Source organism: Zalophus californianus, chromosome 1 (assembly GCF_009762305.2).
Source record: "Zalophus californianus isolate mZalCal1 chromosome 1, mZalCal1.pri.v2, whole genome shotgun sequence".
Classification (NCBI taxonomy): Eukaryota; Metazoa; Chordata; class Mammalia; order Carnivora; family Otariidae; genus Zalophus; species Zalophus californianus.
In genome coordinates this window covers 90,576,375-90,601,468 of record NC_045595.1, presented here as the reverse complement: position 1 = coordinate 90,601,468, position 25,094 = coordinate 90,576,375, and the positions used below count along the sequence as shown (strand labels likewise).

Genomic DNA, 25,094 nt, shown 5'->3' with positions numbered 1-25,094 from the left:
CAGTCATTTTTTTTTTTTTTTTTTTTTAGTTGACCTCTCTAGCATTATCATCCGTAAAATCCAAATTGTAACAGTACCTATAACTGTTGGACTAATGCTGGGGTTCTAAGGAATCATGCATTTAGACACCCAACAGAATGCCTGGCACAACACACCACGGGTACTGCAGCGTGCATTGAATGCTCTGGGTGGCAGATGTCCTTGTGTTCCAAGCTCTCTCAAAGGGTAGACTGGTGACTTGGAGTTTCCTGCCTGTTCTGGGTCTGAGGATGCTGCAGGGCTCTGGGAAGCCTCTCTAGATGCCCTTTACTCTGTGGGTGAATGAAGTGGCCAGAGGCTGCCCGCTGTCAAGTGGCTTTTCTTCCAGCACCACATGCTGTTGTGTCCAGGGTTCTTGGACCACGGGTGGATAGGGGAAGCCCACAGACAGAGGACAGCCCAGACCAGGCCCAGAAAGGCATCGTCCTGTGGGTCTTTGTCTTATCCAAAGTTTCCCGGGTACTGAAGCTGGGCTTGTGCTTTTCCTGGCAGTTGAGTGGGCCTGCACAGGACGACAGGAATGAGGGAGCTGGAAAAATACCTCCAGAATTGGATTCCTTACTGCAGCTGCTTTTGGCATAACTTTCTTCTCCTTCTCTTGGAAAAGTCTCACCTTCTTTCTCTTCTCTGCAGTAGGAATCCTGGTGGAAAAAAAAATCTTGGGGGGGGGGAAATAAAGCCGCTGTTCTATTCCGGCCCTGAGAAGGAGGTCAGTGGGGTGCGTCCCTTATGTCCACGGGGGGCCCTCTCTCTTGGCCCGCAGTACTTCAGGCCAGACCCAGCCATGCTGACACTTGACAGCGCCTGCAGTTTACCTTGGCTCAGGTCCAGAGAGTTCGGGCCCTGCCCGGGGCGGCCCCCTCTCCAGCGCAAAGAGCAGTTTAAATATAAATCAGTCCTCCACACAAACAGCCTCAGCGAGTCTCGGGGCCATCACCGGAACTGAGAGCCCAGGTTTTCGGCGAGTGCAAACAAGCAGAGACCCGCTCCATAAATCTCCCCGAGGGCGTCGGGAGGGGCGCCGCGGCACCCCTCTCCTCTTGAAGATCCGGCGCCCCGTCAAGCCCCCTGACTCCCGTTGGCCCCTCCAGCCCCTCTCGGTTCTCCTGCCCCGAAGCCCTGCCAACCTCTTCTCTGGTCCCCTCCCGTCGCCCGCCTGTCGGTCCCCGCTGCGCCCCCCGCCCGGCCCCGCCAGTCCTCCAGGCCGCCCCCACCCCCCCCCCCTTGCCGGCTCCTGCCCCTCCAGCCGCTACCTCCCCCTCCCCGGGGCTCGCCGCCCCCCGCCGCCCAGCCGGCGGGACCTTCTCCGGGGCGGTCAAGCCTCGCGGGTCCAAGCCGGGCTCCGGGAGCAGAGACGACCCCGGGCGCGGGGCGAGGTCACGCGCGGCCGGCCGCCGCGTCACACCTGTCTGAGGGGGCGGCCGCGGCGGGGGGGGGGCGGGGGCTCGCAGCGCCTTCGACAGCCGAGGAGAAGAGGGAGGAGGGAGAGCGCGTTTCATCATCGGCGACGGCGGCGGCCACTTATAAAACTTCTGGGCGCGCACTCTCGCTCGCGCAGTCTCCGCGCTGCGAACCTCCTCCGGCGGCCGCGGCCGCTCTCACCAGCCACCGGCGCGGCCGCTCCAGCCCGAGGCGCCCGGCCCCTGCTCGCCCCGCCGCCCGCCCGGGCCCTGCCGCCGTCCCGCCGCTGCTGCCGTCCCGCCACCATGGGGCTCTGGCCCGAGCCCGGCGCGCGCCGGGGCAGCGACGCCTCTTCTGGCCGAGCCGGCCGCTGTCCCCGCTCTGTCTTCAGCAACATTAAGGTGAGCGCAGAACCCGCGACCGTCGGGCCCCGGCGTCGGTGCTGCGGAGCCCGAGGGGGACGCCCAGGCGCCGGGGCTTCCCCTCAGCCCTCGCTGCCGCGCTCAGGGACGCATCCCCGGGGGGCCTGGCTGCGGGCGAGGGGCGCCCGGACGCAAGATCTCGTGCTGGGCGGGTGTGTGCGTGTCTCCGTGTGGTGCGCGCGCTCTCACGCCCTCGTCAGGGTAAGAAACAGGACAACGAGCGGACCCGCCTGTTGGTTCAACTCTTCTCAGGTGGTAATTGTGCTGCCCTTTGACTGAAAAAGAACATCTCGCGGGGGACTTTTTCGGTCTCCTGCGGGCAGTTAACTTGCGGAAGGGGTGGGTTTGGAGGTGCCGGGAGATGACAGGCTGTGGTTCCCCTGAGATGGGGGTCAGAGCCTAACTCCTCCTGGGGTGGGTGGCAGAGGGGACGTTCTCCTTCCCCAAAAGCTGCAGTGCCCGGGCTCTGCTACCTCTCCGCGCTGCTGCCTGCAAAGTTCAGAACTCCCTCCCGGGGGTTGGCAACCAACACAGCGTGCTTCCTGGTCTGGAAAGGGCCCCAGGAAAGCAGCAGGCCCTCGCAGTGTAACACCGGAGCAGGTGCCTCTCTCCTGGCAAGTTGTTGGGAGTGGGTGAAGATGGGGTGTAGTTGGCCGAGGGGTGAGGACACTCTCGTCCCCAGGGGGATGGGGAAGGCTTACCACTTCCTCACACGTCCAGGGGGACCTGGAATAGTTGAATCCACACTCAGGCTCGTTTGCTGGTTCTGCCTGGGCAGAAACAACTGAGAGATGCGCCTCCTGAGAGGGCAGAGCTGCTGTGGTGAAGACGGCAGAGCCCACATGAAGGCACCTTGAGGGTAGTGGGGGGGGGGGAGGGGGGATGGTCCAGAGAGGTTCTTTCCAGCAATCATACAGTCAGATGGGGCTAGGTAAAGCCTCCAGTGGTGCAATTAACGGGAGGATGGGGGGAGAGGTGCTCTGTGGACTGATTATGTGAGTGTTCACCAGAAAGGGATCTGGAGGTCACAGTGAATCCCACCTATATACTTACTCATATTGTTAGCAGTGCAGCTGGGATCCCCACTCCTGCTTCTGCTCTGGCCCCACACCACAATAAATAAAGGCTGAGTTGATTCCATGGTTGGATGTAAATAAGACAGAGAAATTTTGAGATAGTTTCAGATAGTCCTCAAATTGCCTCACCTTTGGCCAGACCTGGATGAGAACACTGTGTGTGGTTTTGGTCCCACCATTCAAAAGAGTCTTGGAGAAGTTTCAGCAGAGAACTGTAGAAAATTTGGTGTTTATAAATTAGGGATTGGGAGGAAAGGGTGGGAGCAGCGGCTGGGTGGTCCGAAAAGAAAGAGGCCCAGGAGAAAGTCAGGGTGGGGGCACCTCTCCCTATTTCACCAACAAGGGCAACAGGGGTAGCTTGTCCCAGAAGAGTTTTCTGACAGTGAGGGTCACCCCCCATGAGACTGATCCATCTAGACCTGCCCCGAGTCCCTAAAATGAGTTTATGGCCACAATTTCTTTGAAGATCTATAAAAATGAGATTATTTATCATTTGTTGATGATTTAACCACACGTGCCTGAGGCCTGGACCCAGGCCAGTTGGCCTCCTAAAGGTTCATACCAGTTAAGATTTTTTCTTAACTCTAAAAATCAGATTCTCTTAATTATTACCTCCACTGATCCATAGTAACTCTGAAACCAGAGTTTAGAGAGACTTCCACTTAGCTTCTCTCTCTCTTTTTTCTTTTTAAGATTTTATTTATTTACTTGAGAGAGAGAGAGAATGAGAGATAGAGAGCATGAGAGGGAAGAGGGTCAGAGGGAGAAGCAGACTCCCTGCTGAGCAGGGAGCCAGACGCAGGACTCGATCCCGGGACTCCAGGATCATGACCTGAGCCGAAGGCAGTCGCTTAACCAACTGAGCCACCCAGGCGCCCCCACTTAGCTTCTCTTAACCAGCCTGAAACCAGGTACAATTTGGATATCTCAAGGCAAATCTGGGGCCTGGAATTCCATGAGTTAAACTCATGTAAGCCTTTTCTTCCAGAGGGCAGTAATGGTTGTCTGGGGACTTGCGACTTGCTGGGAGATTCCCTCCTCCCAGTGAGAGGTTGGGTGACTGTTCTGCATTCTCTCCCAATAGGTGATGGACTGCATGTGTCTTGTGAACATGTGTGACATGGGGGCTAACAGGGGACACCCAACCTAAGGACCCATCATTTTCCTGGGACAGACTAACCAATTGGCTTTATGACATTCCTGCCAACCACATGGTGTAGGGGAAGGGGATGAGGCCACAAGATGTAGATCCAGGTCAGTCTAACCTCTTACTAACACATGGGGGCATTTCTCACCTTTCCTGGGCATCAGAGTCCTTATGTTAAAACAACAACAAACAAAAAACAGGTGCTATGAATGATCCCCACCTCATGGGGGCTCCTTAAGGATTATGTGGGATGAGGCATAGGAAACAGGTTTTGTAAACCATGTTGGACTCTCCAGGATTGGCATCAATAAGATGTCAGTTTGCCTTAACAAACGGGATGCACGTTTAAACACTATTTAGGATCTGTTGTTCCACCAATTATGCCTCACATGAGGCATAGTTAATAATTAAGAGAAACTACAGTTAATGTCCAAAATAGACGTAATAGTAGCTAACACTAATGGAGCTATCTGGATGTGCCAAGAATTTTGGATATATTCCACCCATAATTAATTCTCATTACGACTCTATCTAGTGGAGACTATTACTGTCCCCATTAATGATGAGGAAAACAAGGCTTAGTGAGGTGTGGACACATAGCCAGACAGGGGTGGAGTGTGGAGGAACCAGGTATGGGAGACCCCAGGGTCAGAGACTAACCGCCATGCACCCTGCCCTCACCACCACACAGTGCTCCTCAATTTTGGTCGAGCACTCGGAGATACTGGAGGTATGCTTGTTCCTAGGGGTCAGTGCTTTCTTCAGGCCCTGCTGACACTCACATCCCAACTGTGAGCAGGGGTCGCTGTCATGGCTATAGGATGGATGTCCCCAGTCAGTAACAGGCTCATCATACCTTCTTACTCTTCACAACTCTCCGTAAAGAGCCTAGTGACTCTCACTTATGGGGTGAGGTTTTTGTACTCTCTCCTGTAGGAGTAAATTGTATTTATTCTGGAGACAGTCTGTATTGCCTCTGGCTACAGGATTCTTAAGAAGCAGAAGACCTGCTCACTAGTCATTGTCAGAGAGAACAGTTTAACATCCAGAACTCTAAATTAAAAACAGATTCATTCAGTGATTATGGGGGTAGGGGTGGGGAGGCAGGAGAGAGAGCCTTTGTGGCTAACGCATCTTGGCAGCCTCAAAGAGATCTGTTTCTTCTTAAAATGAAATTTGGGGGACCAGGGCGCCTGGGTGGCTCAGTTGGTTAAGCGACTGCCTTCGGCTCAGGTCATGATCCTGGAGTCCCGGGATCGAGTCCCGCATCGGGCTTCCTGCTCAGCAGGGAGTCTGCTTCTCTCTCTGACTCTCTTCCCTCTCATGCTTTCTAACTCTCATTTTCTCTCTCTCTCAAATAAATAAATAAAATCTTTAAAAAAAAATAAAAAAAAAGAAATTTGGGGGACCAAACTGAGGTTATCTTATAAAAGGAGTAGACCACTGGTAATTGCTGCCCAAATTTCAGGAACTCCCACACCTCAGGCCCCAGCGTAGGGAAATAGTGTATACCCAGTCACTGAGGGAGAGTCCAGTGGGACTGGAGGGCATGGGGTACACAGTGGGAAGAAAGGGTTGGACAGATCTCACAGCTTGGCCTATGTGGCCCAGTGACCTCTGACCTGGGAGGGAGGTCCAGAATTGAGGGAGAGGTACTTTATCCTGGCCTGTGTCTATAACTTCCTAAGACTTCTGACCCCGCAAATGTGGGGAGACATCTTGGGCTTAATCTCTTGGGCTTAACCTCTCGGTTTCCAGAGGAAAGTGCTATATCCCACCAACCTGACAATTCATGCTTGGGGAAAACACTCTCAAGAGAATCCCTGGGGCCAAAAAATTCCTTAACGGGTCTCATGGATTAAGAGGTGCCCACTCCTCCTGCCCCAGGGCTGGTGGGTATTTCTCTGATGTGGAGGACAGCATTTATCTATATCCCCTGAGAGGGCCTGGCTTGCCCTGTTTATGTATGGGGGTGTGGGGAGGGGTCATAGGTCACTCAGACCCTTTTCTCCTGTGATGATACTCAAAGCCCTTCTCCTGGTGATGAATTGGGACCTATACTGCTACAGAACAAAGGGAAGACTGATTTATGTCTCACAATATGGATCGCTCATCTTATCTCTTTCTGATCATTCTCTTTTGTCTGTGACAGCGACTTCTCTTCCATTCTAGGAGATCCAGATATGATGTTGGGATGCTGGGTTGGGAGCATGGCTTCCCCTCACCTTCTTTTGCTCTGTTTGTGGAATGCAGAGGAATGTGGGTGGTTCCCAGTGCAGACCTCGTTCCTGTTTGTTCTCCCTCTTCACACCTCTGCTTGGTTTTATCCCGTCCCATGGGTTTAACCACCTCCAGCCCTTGCTTCACCCCACTTTCTGCCTGTGGAGGCACTGGCCTGAGGAGAGCTCCAGTTATGTGCCGAAGCCAGAGAGCTGGGCATGGTGAAGCTAAGAAGCTTGGTATGCTCCCGGGCAGTGGCCCCCATTTTATATCATAAGTTCATGACTGTGTACTTGGGCATTGCACTCTCAGTGTCTGTTGAACAAGGACATAAAGAAATAGCTATGTGAATTTACACTTGTCTGTACCCCACCGGACCAGCACAGATGGGTTGTCACCATGGTCCTTGGGGGCTCCTTTGGAGGGGCTATGGGAGAAAGCTGAGTTCTTAGTACCAGACAAAGCTTGATTTATTTTGAGTTTTTAAAAAGCTTTTTATTTTGAAACAATCATCTATTCATAGGAAAAATAGTGTGGAGAGGTGCTGTGCACCCTTCACCCAGTTTCTCCCAGTGGTTCTGTCTTAATTCTGCACTATAATGCCAAAAGCAGGGACTGGACATTGCTATAATGTGTGTGTGTATTTCCATGCCATTTTGTCACACGTTTGGATTCATGGAACCACCACCCTACTGCCTCAAGACACAGAACTATTTCCGTCACCACCAAGAAGACCTCTGTTGTGCTACTCCTCTGGAGTCATGCCCACCCCCTTCCGCCTGCCTCCTATCACAACCCCAAATCTGTTCTCCAACATGATCATTTGTCATTTTGAGAATGTTACATAAATGGAATCATGCACTGTGTAACCATTTGAGATTGGCTTTTCTCGTTCAACATAATACCCTTGAGATCCGTCCAGGATGTTGCTTGTATCAATAGTTTGTTCCTTTTTATTGCTGAGTTGTATTCCATGGTATGGATGTCCTGTGATTGGCCTAAACATTCACTTATTGAGGGACATTTAGGTTTCCAGTTTGGGGCTATTATAAGTAAAGCTGCTATGGACAATCATGTACAGGTTCTTGGGTAGACAAAAATTTTCATTTCTCTGGAATAAATGCCCAGGAGTGCATTTGCTGGGTTGGATGGTAGTTGCATGTTGATTTTTTTTTTTTTTTTTAAGAAACTGCCGAACTTTTTTCCAAAGTGGCCATACAATTTTACATTTGCATCAGCAATGTAAGAGAGATCCAGTTTCTCTACATCTTTGCCAGCATTTGGTGTTGTCGCTACTTTTTATTTTAGCCATTCCAATAGGTTTGTAGTAACATCTTGGCATGGTCTTCGTTTGCATTTCCCTAATAGCTAGTGATGTTGAACATCTTTTCATGTGCTTATTTGCCATGTGTATGTGCTCTTCATTGAAATGTCTGCTTGTATAGTTTGTCATTTGTCTAATCAGAATTTTTACTATTGTTTTGAGAATTCCTTATATATATGAGATATAAGTCTTTTGTTAGGCATATGGTTTGCAAATATTTTCTCCTTGTCTGTAGCTTATCTTTTTATTCTCTTAACTGGGTCTTTCACAGAAAAAAATGTTTGGATTCTGATGAAATCTAATACATCGATTTTTAATTTTCTGGATCCTGCTTTTGGTATATGTCTAAGAACTCCTCACCAAACCTAGTCCCTGAAAGTTTTCTCCTATATCTTCTTCTAAAAGTTATATAACCTTGAATTTAAATCTATGATCCATTTTGAGTTCATTTTTGTATAGGTGTGAGGTTCTTTTTTTTTTTTTTTTTTTGGTTTATAGTTATCCAATTGCTCCCGCACCATTTGTTGAGAAGACTATCCTTTCTCTATTGAATTGCCTTTGCTCCTTTGTCAAAAGCCAGTTGGCCATGCTTGTGTGGATTTATTCTGGGTGTTCTGTTCTGTTTCATTGATGGTTATGTATATCTCTCTGCTAGTACCACACTGTCTTGATTCCCGTAGCTATTCAGCAAGTCTTGATGTCAGGTAGAAGCTTGATTTTTTTGTCTGCAGTGGTATGTGTTTATCCTATGGTTACCATATTTTATAACCCATTCAGTTTCCCTTCTGCTTTGCCTTTTAGGAAGATTCAAAGACAAATTTAAAGCTCGCTTTTAGTAACTGGATGGGATTTTATGTATCTCTGTGCTCCAGCTTTTCTCCTGGGCTTAGCTGAATAGTCTTTTCCTTTGAACTTGATTTGTTAATCTATGATCCTAAACCTTTTTTATTCTCCACAACAGCCTTGCAAGGGAGGTTTCAGCATCTCTATTTCACGCTTGAGGAAATGGAAGCTCATTCAAGGCCACCTGTCCAGTAAATAGCAAGCCGGAATTCCCTCTCAGGGTCAGCTCACTCCCCAGCCTTCTTCCCATGGCCACAGAATGCCTCTCAGTTCTATATTCTCTCATCCATGAACATTTGGACCTGAGCTCTGTGATCTCTGAGGTCCTTGCAAGTTCTCAGATTCTCATCTCATGCTGTTCAGTTGCTGATGGAGATGAGAATGGGAGCAGGGCCAGCTGGGTCTGAGCTTTGCTGGGAGACCTGCTATGAAACCTGGCAGAAGAGGAGGGTGCAGACTGGCTTGTTGTCTTTGATCAATCCCCAGCTCTCTCAATTTAGAGGACCTTGATTCCCTGGGTGTGTCCTCCTGTTTGGGATGGATTACATTTGATTAGGGTGGGGAACGAAACCAAGGCAGGAGTGTCAGGCTGCACCGTGGGGTTGAAGGATGGGTAGATACTCCAGTGAGTAGCCCTCTCCCAGAGCAAGTCCTCCCAGCCTCTTTGCCCTGTTGAACAAGATGTTCAGGAGGCTCCAGGGAAATGCTGGAGGCTCTGGCATGGCTGAGTGGAGGAGCACCATCCTGGGACACTAATCCCAAATGAACTGGGGGACATTCAGTCTGGTCAGCATTGGTGCTGGCTCCCCACAGGGCTGCCCACCCCACCCCCTGCCCTCACCCCCCCACCGCCTCCCAGAAAGTAGGCACACTAACCCTTTGGTAGACATTTAGTGTGCACACGAGTCCTGTAGGAATCTGGGAGTTCTGGTAACAAGTTTCATTTTGCTTAGTCAAACATCAGTAATACCTACTTATGTTCCGAAGAATGTTCCATCTAAAACCCCTGGGAGATGCTGGCCTAGAGCACAGAAGGCCTCAGCTAAAATGCAGATGTCATTAGGGAGGGCTGCAACAAGCCAGTGTTTGTCCAGCCGCCCCACCAAGATGCCCTGAATTCTAGGAGGGAGTGAACAGATTTCCACATAGGGGTAGACAAGAGGATGAGTGGATGAACCACGAGTATTACATTTCTGGGATATTTTATGTTTTATCTTAAAATCAAGTGAATTTTATGTTTTCCTCCACAGTATAGCTATGTGTTTCCAAATATGTTGTATTTCCCCCCAGATCTTGGAGTAACATTGACGCTCTAGGAAGCTATGCCACGTCTAGCTCGTGTCTCCCAAATGTGACTCCCAGGTAGAGCATACCAAGTTTGGGAAACACAACACAGGTAAACCTCAAGTCAGAACTAGTTTATCCAGTTAATTCACCCAGCCAGCTTGTTAAGCACAGAGGGAACAGTACCTAGAAAGTGTAAGTGGGACAGATACGGGGTGTGAATGTCAGGTAATTCCTGGGCTGATCCCTGTAAGTGGGACACCCAGGAGACGAGCCAGCTAGAGAATGTACTGAGGTCCCTGTGGGCTTGGAGGAAAAAGATAGTGGCAGAACGGAAGGATGGGGAGGACAGCAGGCTTCCCGAGTCACCCTTGCCCTGCATAATGGGCTGCCAATGAGTTTGCAGGATGAGATTTTTTTTAAAAAAGGTTTTATTTATTTATTTGAGAAAGAGAGAATGAGCGCACACATGCAAGAGAGAGCATGAGCAGGGGGCAGGGGCAGAGGCAGAGGGAGAAGCAGACCCCCCCACCCCACCCCGAGCAGGGAGACTGATGCGGGACTCAATCCCAGGACCCTGGAATCATGACCTGAGCCGAAGGCAGATGCTTAACCGATTGAGCCACCCAGGTGCCCAGGATGGGATTAAAATGACCATTTTCTCAGTCTCTTTTACATCCTTCCTGCCTTGTGCCTCAGGCCCTTCTGAAAATTTCCTGCTTTGCCTTTGATTCTCAGTGCATTTGAGGGAAGTGGCGGGACCTAAGCATTGGTGCAGGAGCCTGGGGCTCACTCACTCATAAGCCTTTACTGAGTGTCCACCATGTGAGGCTCTGTACCAGGTATTACTGTTTGCACTTGGCTCCCTAAGAGGCTCCCAAGTTTCCAAGAAACAAGAGTCTGTAAATTCCCTGCCTCTCAACATGTCCACCGGCCTCATTTTGCCCAGGACTGAGGCAGTATCTGGGACACAGGACTTTCAGTTTTAAAACTGGACAAGTTCTGGACAGGTTGGGACAAGTTGGTCACCTTACTGCCTCCCTTGCTGTGACATTGTACAAGGATGGACTTCCACCTTGACTGTGGGGCAGAGGAGCCGCTGATGGAGGGTCGGGGTTGGTGTCCAGTGATGGAAATAAACCTCAAGGATCTATGGCAGGAAGGGATTGTATTCGTCCAGAGAGAAGACGAGGAGGAACCAGGACACTGGTGGTGGGGCTCATCGAGCAACAAGCCCCATTACTCCTTCTTATTTGTACGCAGAAATCCTCCTACCCATTCCCCTCTTCATTGCTCATCATGATTCCTAAGCATTTTTAACATCTCGTGGTATAGAATCCATACAAGTGATGATAAAACTGACCTGTAGAGAGATAGTGCTTCTTGGCTTATAGAATTATTGAATTTCACAATTGAATGTGACGAGAAAGATCATCTGCTCAAAGCGGCAGGAATCCTCTTGATGATGTCCTTACCTCCGTTTGCATAGCCCTAGTAATGGGGAACTCACCATCTCACAAGGCAGGTCCAGGAACTGGTAGCATCACAGGCTTTAAGTCTCTGCTGTGTTGAGCTGAAATCTGCCCCTGCCCTTCCATGCGCATCCCCAGAGAGAAGCTAGCAGAACCCCCTCTTCCTGGTCACTCTCCTGGATATTTCCAGTAGAAAGCAGTCTCCCCTCTCCCATAAGTCCCTCTAACTGGGGAGCTGCTCGTCACGGATGAAATGGAAAGCCAGGTGGTCTGGACTACCCTCCTCTAAAAGCCAAACCAGGCTCTGAAGTTAGTCATTGCTAAGGGGTATGTGTGGTCCCTGACTCTTGTTGTCCCAGATCACAAAGGTTTTCTTGCTGGTTCTAGTCACTGCAAGGAGTTTGGTCACCACTCATGAAGGAACCTCCAACTTTGTGGAGGCTGGTGAGCCCTGAGTTTCCTGGAACCAGCAGAGACCTTCCCATGATGGGGACCTCCACCCCATCAGGCCCTGCAAATTTATGCCCTCATGAGCTGCGAGGCCTGCCCAAACCCATCTCTCACACTCTTCCTCCTTACCCCAATCTTCCTCTATTCTCACCGCTAGCTCTCACTTCCCCCTGACTCTGCAGGCCTTCACAGAGTGTCCATGCCAAGCCTGGAAGAGCCCTGGATAAATCATTGTCTATCCTCTGGCCTCCAGCTAAATGACATCTCTCAGGAGGAAGTAGACAAGAGGCTCACTGGGGACTCCATCCTAACTTTATCACCAGAGGGCCCAGCAGAGACCCTCACAGAGGGATCTGGCCTAATGCTAGCAGGAACATACCTGTGGGATATACTCCAGGGATACACCCCACACATCCCTCCCATCCCCAAATGGCAGGGCCAAATTATTACAGAACCAGCTTTGTCTATTGGGTCATCTCCACCCCTGAACCTTGTCACTGACTTGGAAAGTGAGCCTACAGGGCCTTGTGGTTGTCCATTTCATTTCACATTGCCCCTGCTGTCAGGAGACTGTCCTCCTAGGCTCACCATGGCCTGGGGGGCTCCTTCTTCTTTGTACTCAGCATCCCAAGAAAGCACAGTCCCACTGAATCAACATGTAAACTTAACATATAAGCATGTAAAACTAACAAGGAGTGGGGACAAGTCTGTTTTGGTTGCCTGAAAATCACAAATATTCAGAATTCCCATCCTCAGCAATACATTTTTATTAGTAACTATTATGATTTTCTGAGCTATCTTCACAAAGATGGATACATTTTATTAGGGCATGTATATATGGGAAAATATGTGGGGGCATATGGATATCAAATTGTGAATGCAAATGCATTTGGGGAGACCTATTATGTGCCAAATTTAGTGAAATAATAAGTGGACCTTTCAGAAATGCTATCTGACTAAATCTTACCTCCCATGCTCCAAGATGCATATTATCCACATTTCATAGTGGAAACTGGCAGGCAACTCATGGGAGTTGCCACATTACACAGTAACAAAGCTGGTATTTGGGGACTCTGTTTCACGACTCTTTCCTTTATGGCTGCTTCCTGCATCCCACCACAAATCCCAACCAGCTGGGGCGCCTGGGGGGCTCAGTCAGTTAAGCATCTGCCTTCGGCTCAGGTCATGATCCCAGGGTCCTGGGATTGAGTCCCACATCGGTCTCCTTGCTCAGTGGGGAGCCTGCTTCTCCCTCTGCCCTTACCCCTGCTCCTGTGTGTGTGTGCGCGTGGGCGCTCTCTCTTCCCTCTCGTGCTCTCTATCTCTCATTCTCTCTCTCTCAAGTAAATAAATAAAATCCTTTAAAAAAAAAAAACCCAACCAGCTGAGCCAGAGCTTTGCATTTCAGTCCTTCATACCATCAGACACAAGCAGGGCTACTTATTTATATGTATTATTGTATTTTCCCAAGTGAAATTTGACAATGGTTGCCCTGAAAGTCTTCGTTTCTAACTTTCCTCTCTATCTCCTTGGCCGTGCTCATAAGGCTGGACAGATACTCCAGCTGTACAGCACACAGTGCGGAAGGACCCAGCCTAAAGGTGGCTTAGAAACACTTCCTAAAGAATAAATGGAAACCCAGTCAGCTGAACAACATTTTATTATGTGACTCATATGCTCAGAAGCTTATAGTGAGGAAATGATTTCTATATCTAGAAACTGGAGGGTCAAATACACCAGGACATCCATCTATGGAATATTTACAAATTATTTTTTGAAGTTTTCTTGAGAATAGTTTAAACTTGGGGGAAGCGTTCATTCTATAATCTAAAATAGAGGCTGTAGGATAGGCAACTATACGTAGAGATGATCCAAATTTTTAAGTCACAGAAGACTTGAAGAGGGTACAGCTAAACAGATAGTTCTCTGTGTGAGAAGCCTACAAATGGTTTTGTTTTCCTTCTTTGTGACTTTCTGTGTTTTCCATTTTTCCATGGTAAACATGTCCTATGCTTATAATTAGAAAAAAACTGCCAATTAAAAAGCCCTAAAGTCTGTGGTGACACCCACATCCCCCTTTGCTGGATATTCATTGTGGGATATGAAATACCATATAAGATGGGAGGTGTCTGGTCTCCAGGTACCTAAGGCTGGACCAAAGATGAAGCCAGGATGGCCGGCAGGACTGTGGGGTTCTCTAGAGGGACTATTCCCACAGTTCCCATCACTGTTCCCACTGCATTATAACATTTGTTATTGCATTTGAGTCTTATGGCTCCTCAGAGTTGGAGATAAAGTCAAATAACAATACTTTAATTCTTTTTTTTTAAGATTTTATTTATTCGAGTGAGAGAGCATGAGTGGGGGGAGGGGCAGAGGCAGAGGGAGAAGCAGACTCCCCGCTGAGCAGGGAGCCCCATGTGGGGCTCGATCCCAGGACCCTGAGATCATGACCTGAGCCGAAGACAGATGCTTAAATGACTGAGCCACCCAGGCGCCCCAACAATACTTTAATTCTTAAAGAGAGATAAAACTATGGAACATTTTCTTCTTTGGGAAGATTTGAGAGGTGTTTCTCTGCTTCCCTCTCTGCTCTTCTGGTGCCCACTTCCAGTGGCTGGCTCAGAGCTTGGGAATCTAGCCCTAAGTTTGGCCAAGCATCTTAAGGAAGTGAGTGTATCTGATGGGCTCCATGCCATGAAGGAAGAGTGAGCCTGAGGGAGAGGCAGTGAGGATAGAGGCTGGGACAGGAACTGCTAAGTGCTGCCTGGGATCTGGTCCTGAGCCTGGACTTTTACACCTGGGAGGATGTGGGGACATTCTGGGTGGGTTTTCACCCAGTCATTTGGTAAGCCTTGATTAACTACCCCCTGTTTGTAAGATAACACTCTGAAAGCGTTGTATTCAGCAGGGCTTTCGAAACTCTGAGGCCAGGAATGGTGTCAGGATGGCTGCCTGAGATGCATTCATTTTGTTCATTCATTCATGCAACATGTTATTATTGATCACCTACCATCAACCATTGAAGATACAATGATGAACAAAAGAGTGGGCTATGCCCTCTTGAGAGATATATAAACAGTGGGCAGATGCACAAATAACATGGTTACAAAGTGTGTCAAATGAGGGGGAAAAGAACTGGGTTCCAAGAAGAAGAAGGGGGTAGAGACAGAACTGGATTCTGCTTAATACATATGCAGCCACAGGCTCTGGATTCTAAAAAGTCACCTTCATGCTTCTGATATATAACCTCTGTTTGGGGAACACAGCTGTGCATCAGACAAGGTAGCTATCTTTCAAAGGCTCTGGTTAGTTAGGATAAGATGGATCATAAAGACCTATAGTGAATTACGGCTTCCATCAACATGACAGGTTCACATAACATGGGACTTCATACTATAAATACCTAGAGATGCTTCATAAAATAGAACACCACCAAATATTAAAAGTGGAGCAAGCTTGCAAGAAAGAAAGTGAAATTTTCAGGTGCAAGAAATGAAGAATGAGTTGAACACCAAAACAATGAGTGTACCAGCTGACCCTGCAGCAGGAATGGAGGGGAGAAATGTGTGTGGTATGACCAGACCAGTAAAGAAACCCTGAAGAAACTCCTAATGGAGATTAGGTATTAGTAATCACACAGGGAGCAAAGATAACATGGGGATTTGGCCCTCAGACTGATGCATAAAGCTGGCCCCCTGGTGAGAAGAGAACTAATTAAACTCTGCCCACCACCCTAGGGACAGCAAAGAGGCTTATCTCTAACAGGACCTCTGGGTGAAATAATTCCTCTACGAAATCATAACCCCAAGTCTGTGCCACATAGAATTGAAAACAGAACTTATACTATTCACATGGTATGGGAATCTCTAAGCAAATAAAGTAGCATAAAAATTGTTTTTGGGCTGGCGATAAGTCTTTGCCATCTGGTAGACAAAAGAGTAAAACCACTCTGGAAGGATGTTTCTATAATCTAGACCAACCAGAATCCCTAAGAAAAGACAATGCCCTTGGAAGAAGAGCTTACAACAAAAAGTTACACAAGGAAATGATCCACCATAAGCAACAGGCAGCAGATATATCAATGAGGAAAATTAGCACCTCAAGATTTTGAGATAATGAAATATTCTGAAAGAGACTATAAAACCATATTAAAATGTTTAAAGAGGTGTAAGAAGAAATAGAAAATACCAGGAAAGAACAAACACTATGAAAAAGGAATGGGCAGTTTGGGGAAGCACATGGGAATTCTAGAAATGAAAAACATAGATGTAAAAAGTAAAAGTTCAGTGAGTGGTTAAATAGCAGATTAGATAATTTCCCAATTTCAAACCCTTAACTTAATCACATCTGCACTTAATGATAATTTGGAAGTGGAAGATAGGATTGAAGAAGTCACCCTGAATATGGCACAGAGGAATAAAGAAGTGGAAACTGTGAAAGACAGGTTAAAAGATATGGAAACATTAAGGATGAAGTCCAATAAAGGTCTGAAATGAGTACCAAAGATGAGAGTAGAATGAATAGGTGACAGACAATATTGAAGAAATGACAGAGAATTTTCAGAATTGAGAAAATATATTATGCCACGATCTAAAAAAAAAAAAAACCCACAGTAAATTCTGGCAGGAATTTACAATAAGAGCACACCTCTACATAGTATACTGAAATTGCCAAACAGTAAAGACAGAAAAATTTTATGAGCTCTAGGGTGAAATTGCAGATTACTTATAAGGATCAGTCATGAGACCAACACCAGTCTTCTCAAAATAAATAATAGATACTAGAAAATAATGGAATAATTTTCAGAATGCTAAGAGAAAATTAGCACCAAATTCAAATTTTATAATGAAAAGATAATTCAAGAAGACAAATTAGAGATTTTTCAAACAAAAGCAAGGAGTTTACTAATCATGAGTCCTCACTAAAATAAAGAAGGGTGAAATTCCTAAGGCAAGAAATAAAACACAGAAGAAAAGGGTAGGATACAAAAAGTAGTAGTAATTACTTGTAGGTAGACAAAAATAATGATTTATGGAGGGCAGAAAAGATGGAAGTAGGAGAATACACACCATTAATATGAAAAGTTAGAAGGGAAAACTGGAGTTAAATCTTAAGTCCTTAGCTTGTTTGGGAGGAAAGGGGAAAAATTAATTAACTTTAGTCTTTGTTAAGTCAGTTATGTATGTCAAAATGTATGGGTAATCATGGGGACGCCTGGGTGGCTCGGTCGGTTAAGTGTCTGCCTTCAGCTCAGGTCATGATCCCAGGGTCCTCGGATCGAGTCCCTCATCGGGCTCCTTGCTCAGTGGGGAGCCTGCTTCTCCCTCTGCCTGCAGCTCTCCCTGCTTGTGCTATCTCTCTCTGACAAATAAATAAAATCTTAAAAAAAAAGTATGGGTAATCATGAACAGAAAAGACATTGAATGCATACTTTCCAAAGCAGAAGAGAGTAAAAAGTTGAAACCTAATAAACCAATAGAAGGCTGGAAAAGAGAGAATGAAAGGCCAAAAATAAAAATAAATAAAAATAAAAACAAAAAACATCATGGAAATAGGAGCACAATAAAATGAAGTAGATATAAATCTAGATTTGTCAGAAATTACACCACATGAAAACAGACCATTCTCACCGTTTCAGAGCTAGAGAATCTCAGACTGGATTGATACAGAGACAGGGAGAGAGAGGGAGAGAGCGAGAGAATCTAGTTACATGCTGTTTAAAAGAAAAAGTTGAAAATCAAAAGACGAAAGAAAATATATCAGGAGAATGTCAACTAAAGAAAAGATTACCTACTTTGATAAAAAGAAGGGTTTTTTTAAGGCAAGAAGAATGGTAGATTGTGAGATGCTTGCAGTGTCTAAAACTGACTAGAGACCACTATCTAGGCCCTACAGGATCTCCTAATAAGAGAAAGACAAGAACCAAAATAGAAAAATGTGCGAGGATTTGAGCAAGTGGCGTGGAGTGCCAGCCGGGCTTTGTCTACCCTCTGTACTTTTCTCTGAATGTCACCACCAGTATCTTACACAATAAACCTCTGTCTTCTTCATGGCTGAGGTCATGCTCAGCAACCAGCATACCTGCTGCCCTTCGTTTAGTTCCACCTTGAAATAATCCCAAGGCAGGACTCTGATTGGCTCCACTGGGTCATGTGCCCCTCCCTGAGGCAGGGCAGGGTCCTCTGACAGGGGGCTTCTCCTGGAACCCTGTGGTTGAATAGGGGCCCTTCTCTAGAACAAGGAGGGGGCAGTGCTGGTCTCAGGAGGAGGGCTGAGCAGACAAGACAATTGAGACTTCCTATGGAGAGGCAGAGAACACACCTCTCGGAGACACTGAAAAGGAGGCGATATAGTCTTGCTGAGGGAAAAGAGGTAGCCTGAATGGAGGCATCGCTACTGGGGAAGAAGGGAAGGGTCCTGGATGAGTCAGCGATTGTATTAGTTTTTTACTCCTGTTGGAACAAATCACTATCAAACTTAGTGGCTTAAAACAACACAAATTTACTGTCTTACAGTTCTGGAGGACCTCCAGTCAAGGTGTTGGTAAGTCTGTGGTCCTTCTGGAGGCTTTAGTGGAGCATCTGTTTCCTTGCCTTTCCTAGCTTCTAGAGACCACCTACTTCCGTGGCTTGTGGCTCCTTCCTCCTCAGAGTCAGCAGATGGGCAGCTTGAAATCTCTCTCCCTCTCCCCTTTGTTTCTGACTCTGACCCTCCTGCCTCCCTCTTGTAAGGGTCCTGTGATTACATTGGGCTCACCCAGATAATCCAGAATATTCTCTCCTCCTCTAAAAAATGTGATCACTTCTGCTAAGTCCTTTTTGCCATTAAAGCAACATATTCACTGGTTCTGAGTATTAGGGGACTCAGAGACTGGGGAGGCCATTGTTTTGTGTATCTCAGGGTTTGATCAAACCAGAGCCAATAGAAGATACACATACATATATGTATATGTATATGTATTTCAAGGAATTGACTTATACAGTGGTGGGGGCTGGATAAGCGAATCGAAAATTCATAGGGCGGGTCGGCAGGCAGGAAAAGATGACCACAGGCATTGGGCCAAAGCTCCTATTCAGGGGAATCTTTTTCATTCTCTCCCTCCTTCCCTCGCTCCCTCCTCCCTCTCTCCCTCCTTCCTTCCCTCCCTCTCTCCCTCCTTCCTTCCCTCCCTCGCCCTCTCCCTCTCACACCTGCCCTTAAGGCCTTCTGATTAATGGAATCGAGTCCACCCCGATTATTTAGGATAATCTTCCTTAATGTCAAGTCATTATATATTGTAATGACATCGACACATTTCCTCCACAGCAATACCCATGTTACTTTAACTGAATAACTGGGGACTGTAGCCTAGCCAAACTGGCACATCAGAAACATTGTCACAGGGTCAAAGGGCAGTGACATTCAGGACCTGTACATGACAGAATGTGGCAGCCGCAGGCTCTAGGAGAGGTGAGCACCACAGGGCAATAGGACAACCCCCCAGAAAGGGCTCTAGGGGCCAGAGGGGCTTCACTGAAGTCACTGAGGGAAGGAGGGCATGTTTTGGGGTGAGCTGCTACAGGGAGGCCCTGGATGGGGCATTCCATCCACTTCTTCCCATGACTGGAGTCTCCTTGCATCCTCTATACAGATCAGATGGCCAGCATATCGCCGGTGCCTAGACGCCCCTTCCTTATGTTGCCTATCAGTATTCGCCCTGTGATCTGCTGTGGTGGTCACAGGCCTCTGGCTGCAGACATGAATGGATAGCGGTGCTGGAAAGGGGTGAGCTCATGTCGGCTGGCATGGGGCTAGGGCTGCAGCTGGTAGGCGTCAAGTATTTGCTTAGCTAATCTTTTCCCGTCTAGGGATGCTTATTGATGATTTCATTCATGAGTCTTAAACCTGCAGGTAGAAATCCCAGCCAAAACAAACCAGGTGTGGATGATGAAACCACATTCCCTTGCACTTGCCTTCAACACCTCTAGGTAAGGCAGCGTGGGAGAGTCAGAGGAATTGGGAGGTGGACAGAAGTACACAGCCAAGACTAGTGTGCTGGCCTCCACCAGCAGTGCGGTCGGACCCTGACCATGTGAAGAGACCGTATGTCCAGATGGCCAGGTGGCCGAGGGAAGTGCCGAGAAATCATGAGATCGCCTCAGTTTTACCCCAATTTTTTTTTTTTTTTTGGTAATGGAGTTGCACATAGAGGTTGGGCCTTGTCTCCAGGAAAGAGATGTCTGGAAAGAAAGATTTAGGTTAAAGCTCAGGAGGACCTACTTGAGTCTGAGGCGGTGGTTCCCTAAGTGTTGTTCCTGTACTAGCAGCATCAACATCGCATGCGGGCTTGTTATAAATGCAGATTCCTGGGCCCTATCCTAGAGCTTCTGAATCTAAAACTGGAGGTGGGGCCCAGCCGGCTGTTTCAACAAGCCCTCTGTGTAATTCCGATGCACGCTGAAATTCTAGAACCTCTACTCTGAGGCAAGGCACATATCAGGACACTGATTCACATGCAGAGGTCACTGGGATGTCTGTGATATCCGTGTCCCCAAGATATTCACTAAAGCGACTAATAGGAAGTGATCAGTTAAGCTGAAATGGTTGCCAGGGAGTGTCTCCAATGTGGAGCCATAGTTGATGGGAGGAACTTTGGGGAGCTTCCTGCTGCGTGTGGCCTGGGGCAAAGCCAAGGGCTATGCACGTCAGGCCCTGAGACCTGCCCCTGGGCCAGGAGAAAGGAGGTTGGGGAGGGTACAGAAGGCAGAGCCTTCTCAGCCTGGAGAAGCGTGGCCAGCCACATGGTGGAATTCAGAGGATCTCCAGAGGTGCTCTGGGCGCATTGACTTGCTGTGCTAGGCTGAGTTTCGTTTCAATCTTTTTTACCCCAAGTAGTTTGGAGATGGCAAATGTTCTCCGGTCAGGGGTGTTTGAACTAATGATATTTATAGCTTAAAATTAAATACTGTAAGTAAACAGAGAATTTGAGAAATTGGCTTGCTTTCTGCCTTGCTCCCACTCCTTCCCTCATTTCCTGTGTTTGGATGGGATATGTTATAGTGCACAGAAGACCTTGACACCCTGAGTGAGCCCTCCCAGCAGCGGAGGAGATCACTGCAGCCTAGTCCCCTTGTCACTCCCGGGGGTCCTGGGCAGTGGGTGTGGGAGGGAGTGCCAGAGGGTGTGGGTCGTAAGGAAGGATGTTCTGGTTGCTTTTATCTAAACACAGCTTTCCGGTGGGAAAGAGGCTAGCAGGCCTTCTTGACTTCCTGCCTTGACCTCTCATGTAACAGTTCCCTTTCCTCTCAAACACCAGCCTGAGATCTGAGGAAATCTTTCAAGAGAGGCTTTGGGCATTTTCTGCACTGCTGACTAAAGCCCTCTCTTCTCTCTGCCTGTAGACTGGTTCCCACCCAGTTTCTTCTACCTTTCCCTCTGCAGGCCTGCCCATGTTTCTCCCTCTTCGCCCTCCTTGCTGAACTGAGGGGTGGAACTGGGAGGAAGGCAGACAGAGGGGAGGGGAGAGGGAGTACCTTAGGAGACACACAGGAAAGTCAAAGAGGTGAGGTCCCAGAAGGAGCGGCCCTCTGTCTGCAATAGTCCAGAAATAAGTTGAAGCAATGGAGAGAGTAGAGCTACAATAGATGCCCCAGGCCATGTGCTGGCGGGGATGACTGCAGAAGACCACCTACATGCTGGTGCAGACTTTGGTGATAAAGCTGCCCGCCCCTGGAGACGAGATGGAAGACTCAACTTGGACAAAATCATAATATGTTGTTAGCAACCAACCTGCCACTGTCAGGTTCCAGATCCTTCATTTTTCAAGTTAGACTTCCTGTGTCCCAGAGAGCCATGTGGCCTCCTGATCCTCCTGCAAATTTAGCAAGTGAAGTTCTGTTAGGAGGTATTATCCAGGGCTCCATTTCAGGCAGACATTCCATCTCACAGATGGTAGCTTGCAGCTGTGTGGAGTCTAACAGGGCATAGAGCTCTTCTGGCCTCAGGGAAAAGGAGCAAAAGGTAAAAGAGATAATGGGACAAGACATCTTCCCACAGCTGCAGTCTTGCTCAAGGAGTGTATCGTCAACATTGCATAAAGCCCAAGGGGGGTGGATTTATTTCAAAACTCTACATGTAGCTACCATTTTATTTTGGAGATTGGTCCTTGAATTCCATATGGTCCAAAGGATCTTTTCCTTTCTTCTTGGGTGTGAGGTTGAATAGCTATCATCACTCACCCTGATCCATTGTCTTTTGAGTTCCCTCCTTCCGTTTCCTTGGTCACTCACCACCCCCCACTTCCACTTAGTCATCCAGCCACTGCCTTCCCTGGACCTTTTCTCCTGCTGATGTCCACCGGTCCATGGCCACCCCCTTAACGGGTGGCTTCTTCTACCTGTTCCAAGACCTTGCATGGGCCTACCTGCCTCTAGTCTTCCTTCTCTCTCCTCTCTTCTTCATCTTGTTACTGGTTAACCTTTCTAAGAATGGTTGACAACATTATTGCTGCCAACAAGTATTCAGTGATGGCCGAAGAGAAAATTCTGTGGCTCTTCTTGGGCACTGATCCTCTTTCCTGACTTGGTTTTCTCCTCTCACCTAACCAGAACTTTCTCAGGCTAACCAGATGATTTCCTGACCCCTAATCCTGTCATGTTTACATTTTTCCACTCTTCATCTTGTCTCCTGGGCTAGAATGACCCTTTGTTCCTCTTTACATTCTGACATTCTCCTCATCCTCAAAATCCTGCTCTGACCTCCTTTTCTCCAGGGACCTCGCCCTCGCCCTCTCATATTCTGAGCACCTCTGGCACCATTACTTGTATGGCTGCTCTAGCATCTGCCATATTGCCTTGATATATTGTATACATATGCCTCATCTTAGCAAATGGGAGCCCCCGGAGGGGTCTGGCCCTGCTTGGCTCCTGGTCTCCCCTGGTATATGCTTGGCCCATGATGGTATTCAATAAATATCTGCTTATCACATTATTTTTTATGTTTCTTCTGGGCAAGACTAGCAAATAATGCAACCTCCCCCCCAACACACACACACACACACACACACACTCACAGCCCCCAGTTAAATCTATCAGAGCTGGCAAGCCAAAGGAATTGTCAACTGTGTCTACACTTTTGCCAGAGGGAGGCGCTGTTTCAGTCATCACAGGCAGATCCCACATTCAGTGAAGGATAAGTCTTTTTTTTTTTTTTAAAGATTTTATTTATTTATTTTGAGAGAGAGAATGAGATAGATAGAGAGAGCACGAGAGGGGGGAGTTAGAGGGAGGAGCAGACTCACTGCTGAGCAGGGAGCCCGATGCGGGACTCGATCCCAGGACTCCAGGATCATGACCTGAGCCGAAGGCAGTTGCTTAACCAACTGAGCCACCCAGGCTCCCAGTGAAGGATAAGTCTTGACTTGTGTGTGTTTTGAACTAAGTGAGGTTCCCCCTCCACCCCTCCCATATAAGCACAACTGCCCTGGAATCACAAGTGTGATGGCATTAAAGTGATGTGCAAACAGAGTTTGACAGGGAAATCAGAGTCAGGCCGACGAGGAATCAAGGGAGGGCAGGGAGCAGGAGAGTGTTCTAGGCAGAGAGCAGCATGCACCGGGGGCAGAACCCACATGAAGAGAGGTGTGTTTAAGGAATAGACACAAGTGCCTCCCAGAGCCAGCCATGCAAAGGAAGAAGGCCTTGTACAGGTGTGCATGCTGTCAGGCACAGGTTTACAGTGAGTCTGGAAAAGGAAAAGTCTGGAAGAGCAAGTCAGTCTGGAGCTGTATCCTCTATAGGATCTAGAAAAAGAATGGTGAGTAGATACTATTCTCTGGCCTGTGGCAAAATGCCTGCAGATGGACTCTCTGATCCTGGTGAGAATTTGCCATCAGCCAAGAAGACAGGTCATTCTATGCGACAGCTTTGAAAGGTAGGAGGGAAAACAGTTTCAGCTGGAGGAGAGAAGGAGCATCCCGGCCCCCATTTTGCATGGGCTTCTTGTAACTATTGGCTCACATGGAACAGAGGTCTTTATATTTGGGGAAAATGCTCATGGACCCTTCCAACTGTGGATAGAAGGCAGAGGAACCTGAGAATGAGTAAGGAGACACCCAGTGTGGGAGAGGGGAGCCTAAAGGCAAGACAGATCAAGGATGGGAACAGGGGTGAGGCAGGAAATGGGTGCCCAGCACAGGAGGCTTTGGCTGTTACTGTGTTTGCCCACAGTGGACAATAAGTGAGTAATAGAGGAATTAAGGAAATAGCTGGGTGAATTTGGAGGGCCTTAACAATTAAAAATAAAGCAACCTCCTTCCTCAGGCACCTGGAAAGCAAGTGAAAGCACTGGAGCTGGAGGGGGAAATGTGGTGGCCCCGGGGAGATGAAACAGGTTTCTGCAAGGGTCAGCTGAGGACAACTCGACCAGAGGGACAGGTTCTGTCACTGAACCGAGGAGATGAAGACCAAGGGGTTCGCAGATTCTCGTGATTGGCAGAAGTCCTTAGTATTCCTTGGCTTGTAGACACATCAGTCATTCTCTGCCTCCATTGTCTTGTGTATCTCGGTATCCAAATTTCTTCTCATAAGGACACCAGTCGTTGGATGGGGGCCTGCCCTATTCCAGTATGACTTCACCTTAACTTGCTTACAGCTGCAAAGAGACTATTTCAAAATAATGTTACATTCACAGGTACCAGGAGTTAGGGCTTTGACCCTAACATAATCCAAGGACACAGTTAAACCCGTCATCCCCGGCAAGGAGGCTAGGGGCAGCATAGGTGGTAGAGAGTGTCCCTAGTACTTTTCTGTGAGTTGCAGAGGCAGAGGGAGTTGGGTGTAGAGAGACATGTGTGTTTTGAACTAACTGAGGTAGAGAGACATACGATCAGTCGCAAGGATCATAACAGAGAGTGTTGGGGGACAGCATGTAGGTGGTATAGTCCTTTGGGTCCGTATCTTTGCTATTTTGACTCTCATGGGTCAGTGGGGAAACTGAGACTACCACGTACATGCCCTTCTTGTGATCCAGTGGCAAGTGGCAGAATCTGGAATCGTGATCATAGCTTAGCACTTAGGGGAGACATTTTATTCCCTTGAGGTATCTGAGGGGATAGAGAAGTTTGAGTGTGGGACAAAGAGCCCTTTCCTCCTGCCATCCTTCCACCTGCCACCAGAAGAAAGGAGGGAGGGAAGAACTACAGAAGGGTGGTGATTTTCCTATGTCAGAGCAATCAGTTCACTCTGTTGTAGATTGGGTTCCCCCCACCGCCCCCACCCGGGAATGTCTTATCCTGGCTGCCAGGGGCCTGCTCCACCTGGGGCCGAGGTTTTAGGGGGCTGCATCTCTTTTAGAGTGATGGGATCTTGGAAGGGTGTGGGCCTCTGGGAGAACAGCCTGAGGCTGTGACTCCTGGGTCCCTCAGTATGCAGGGGA

The 25,094-nt window shown here is 48.0% G+C and overlaps 1 protein-coding gene across 1 annotated transcript in view; it reads left to right on the top strand.

Moving 5' to 3' along the window:
• The first annotated feature begins 1,367 nt into the window (after nt 1-1,367).
• The window catches only part of SLCO2A1 (solute carrier organic anion transporter family member 2A1), an 82,449-nt gene continuing 58,722 nt past the window's right edge, over nt 1,368-25,094 (top strand). The window contains exon 1 of the mRNA XM_027586383.2: nt 1,368-1,841. Coding sequence (XP_027442184.1) covers nt 1,746-1,841 — 96 coding nt within the window. The 5' untranslated portion in view covers nt 1,368-1,745. The remainder of the gene's footprint in view (nt 1,842-25,094) is intronic.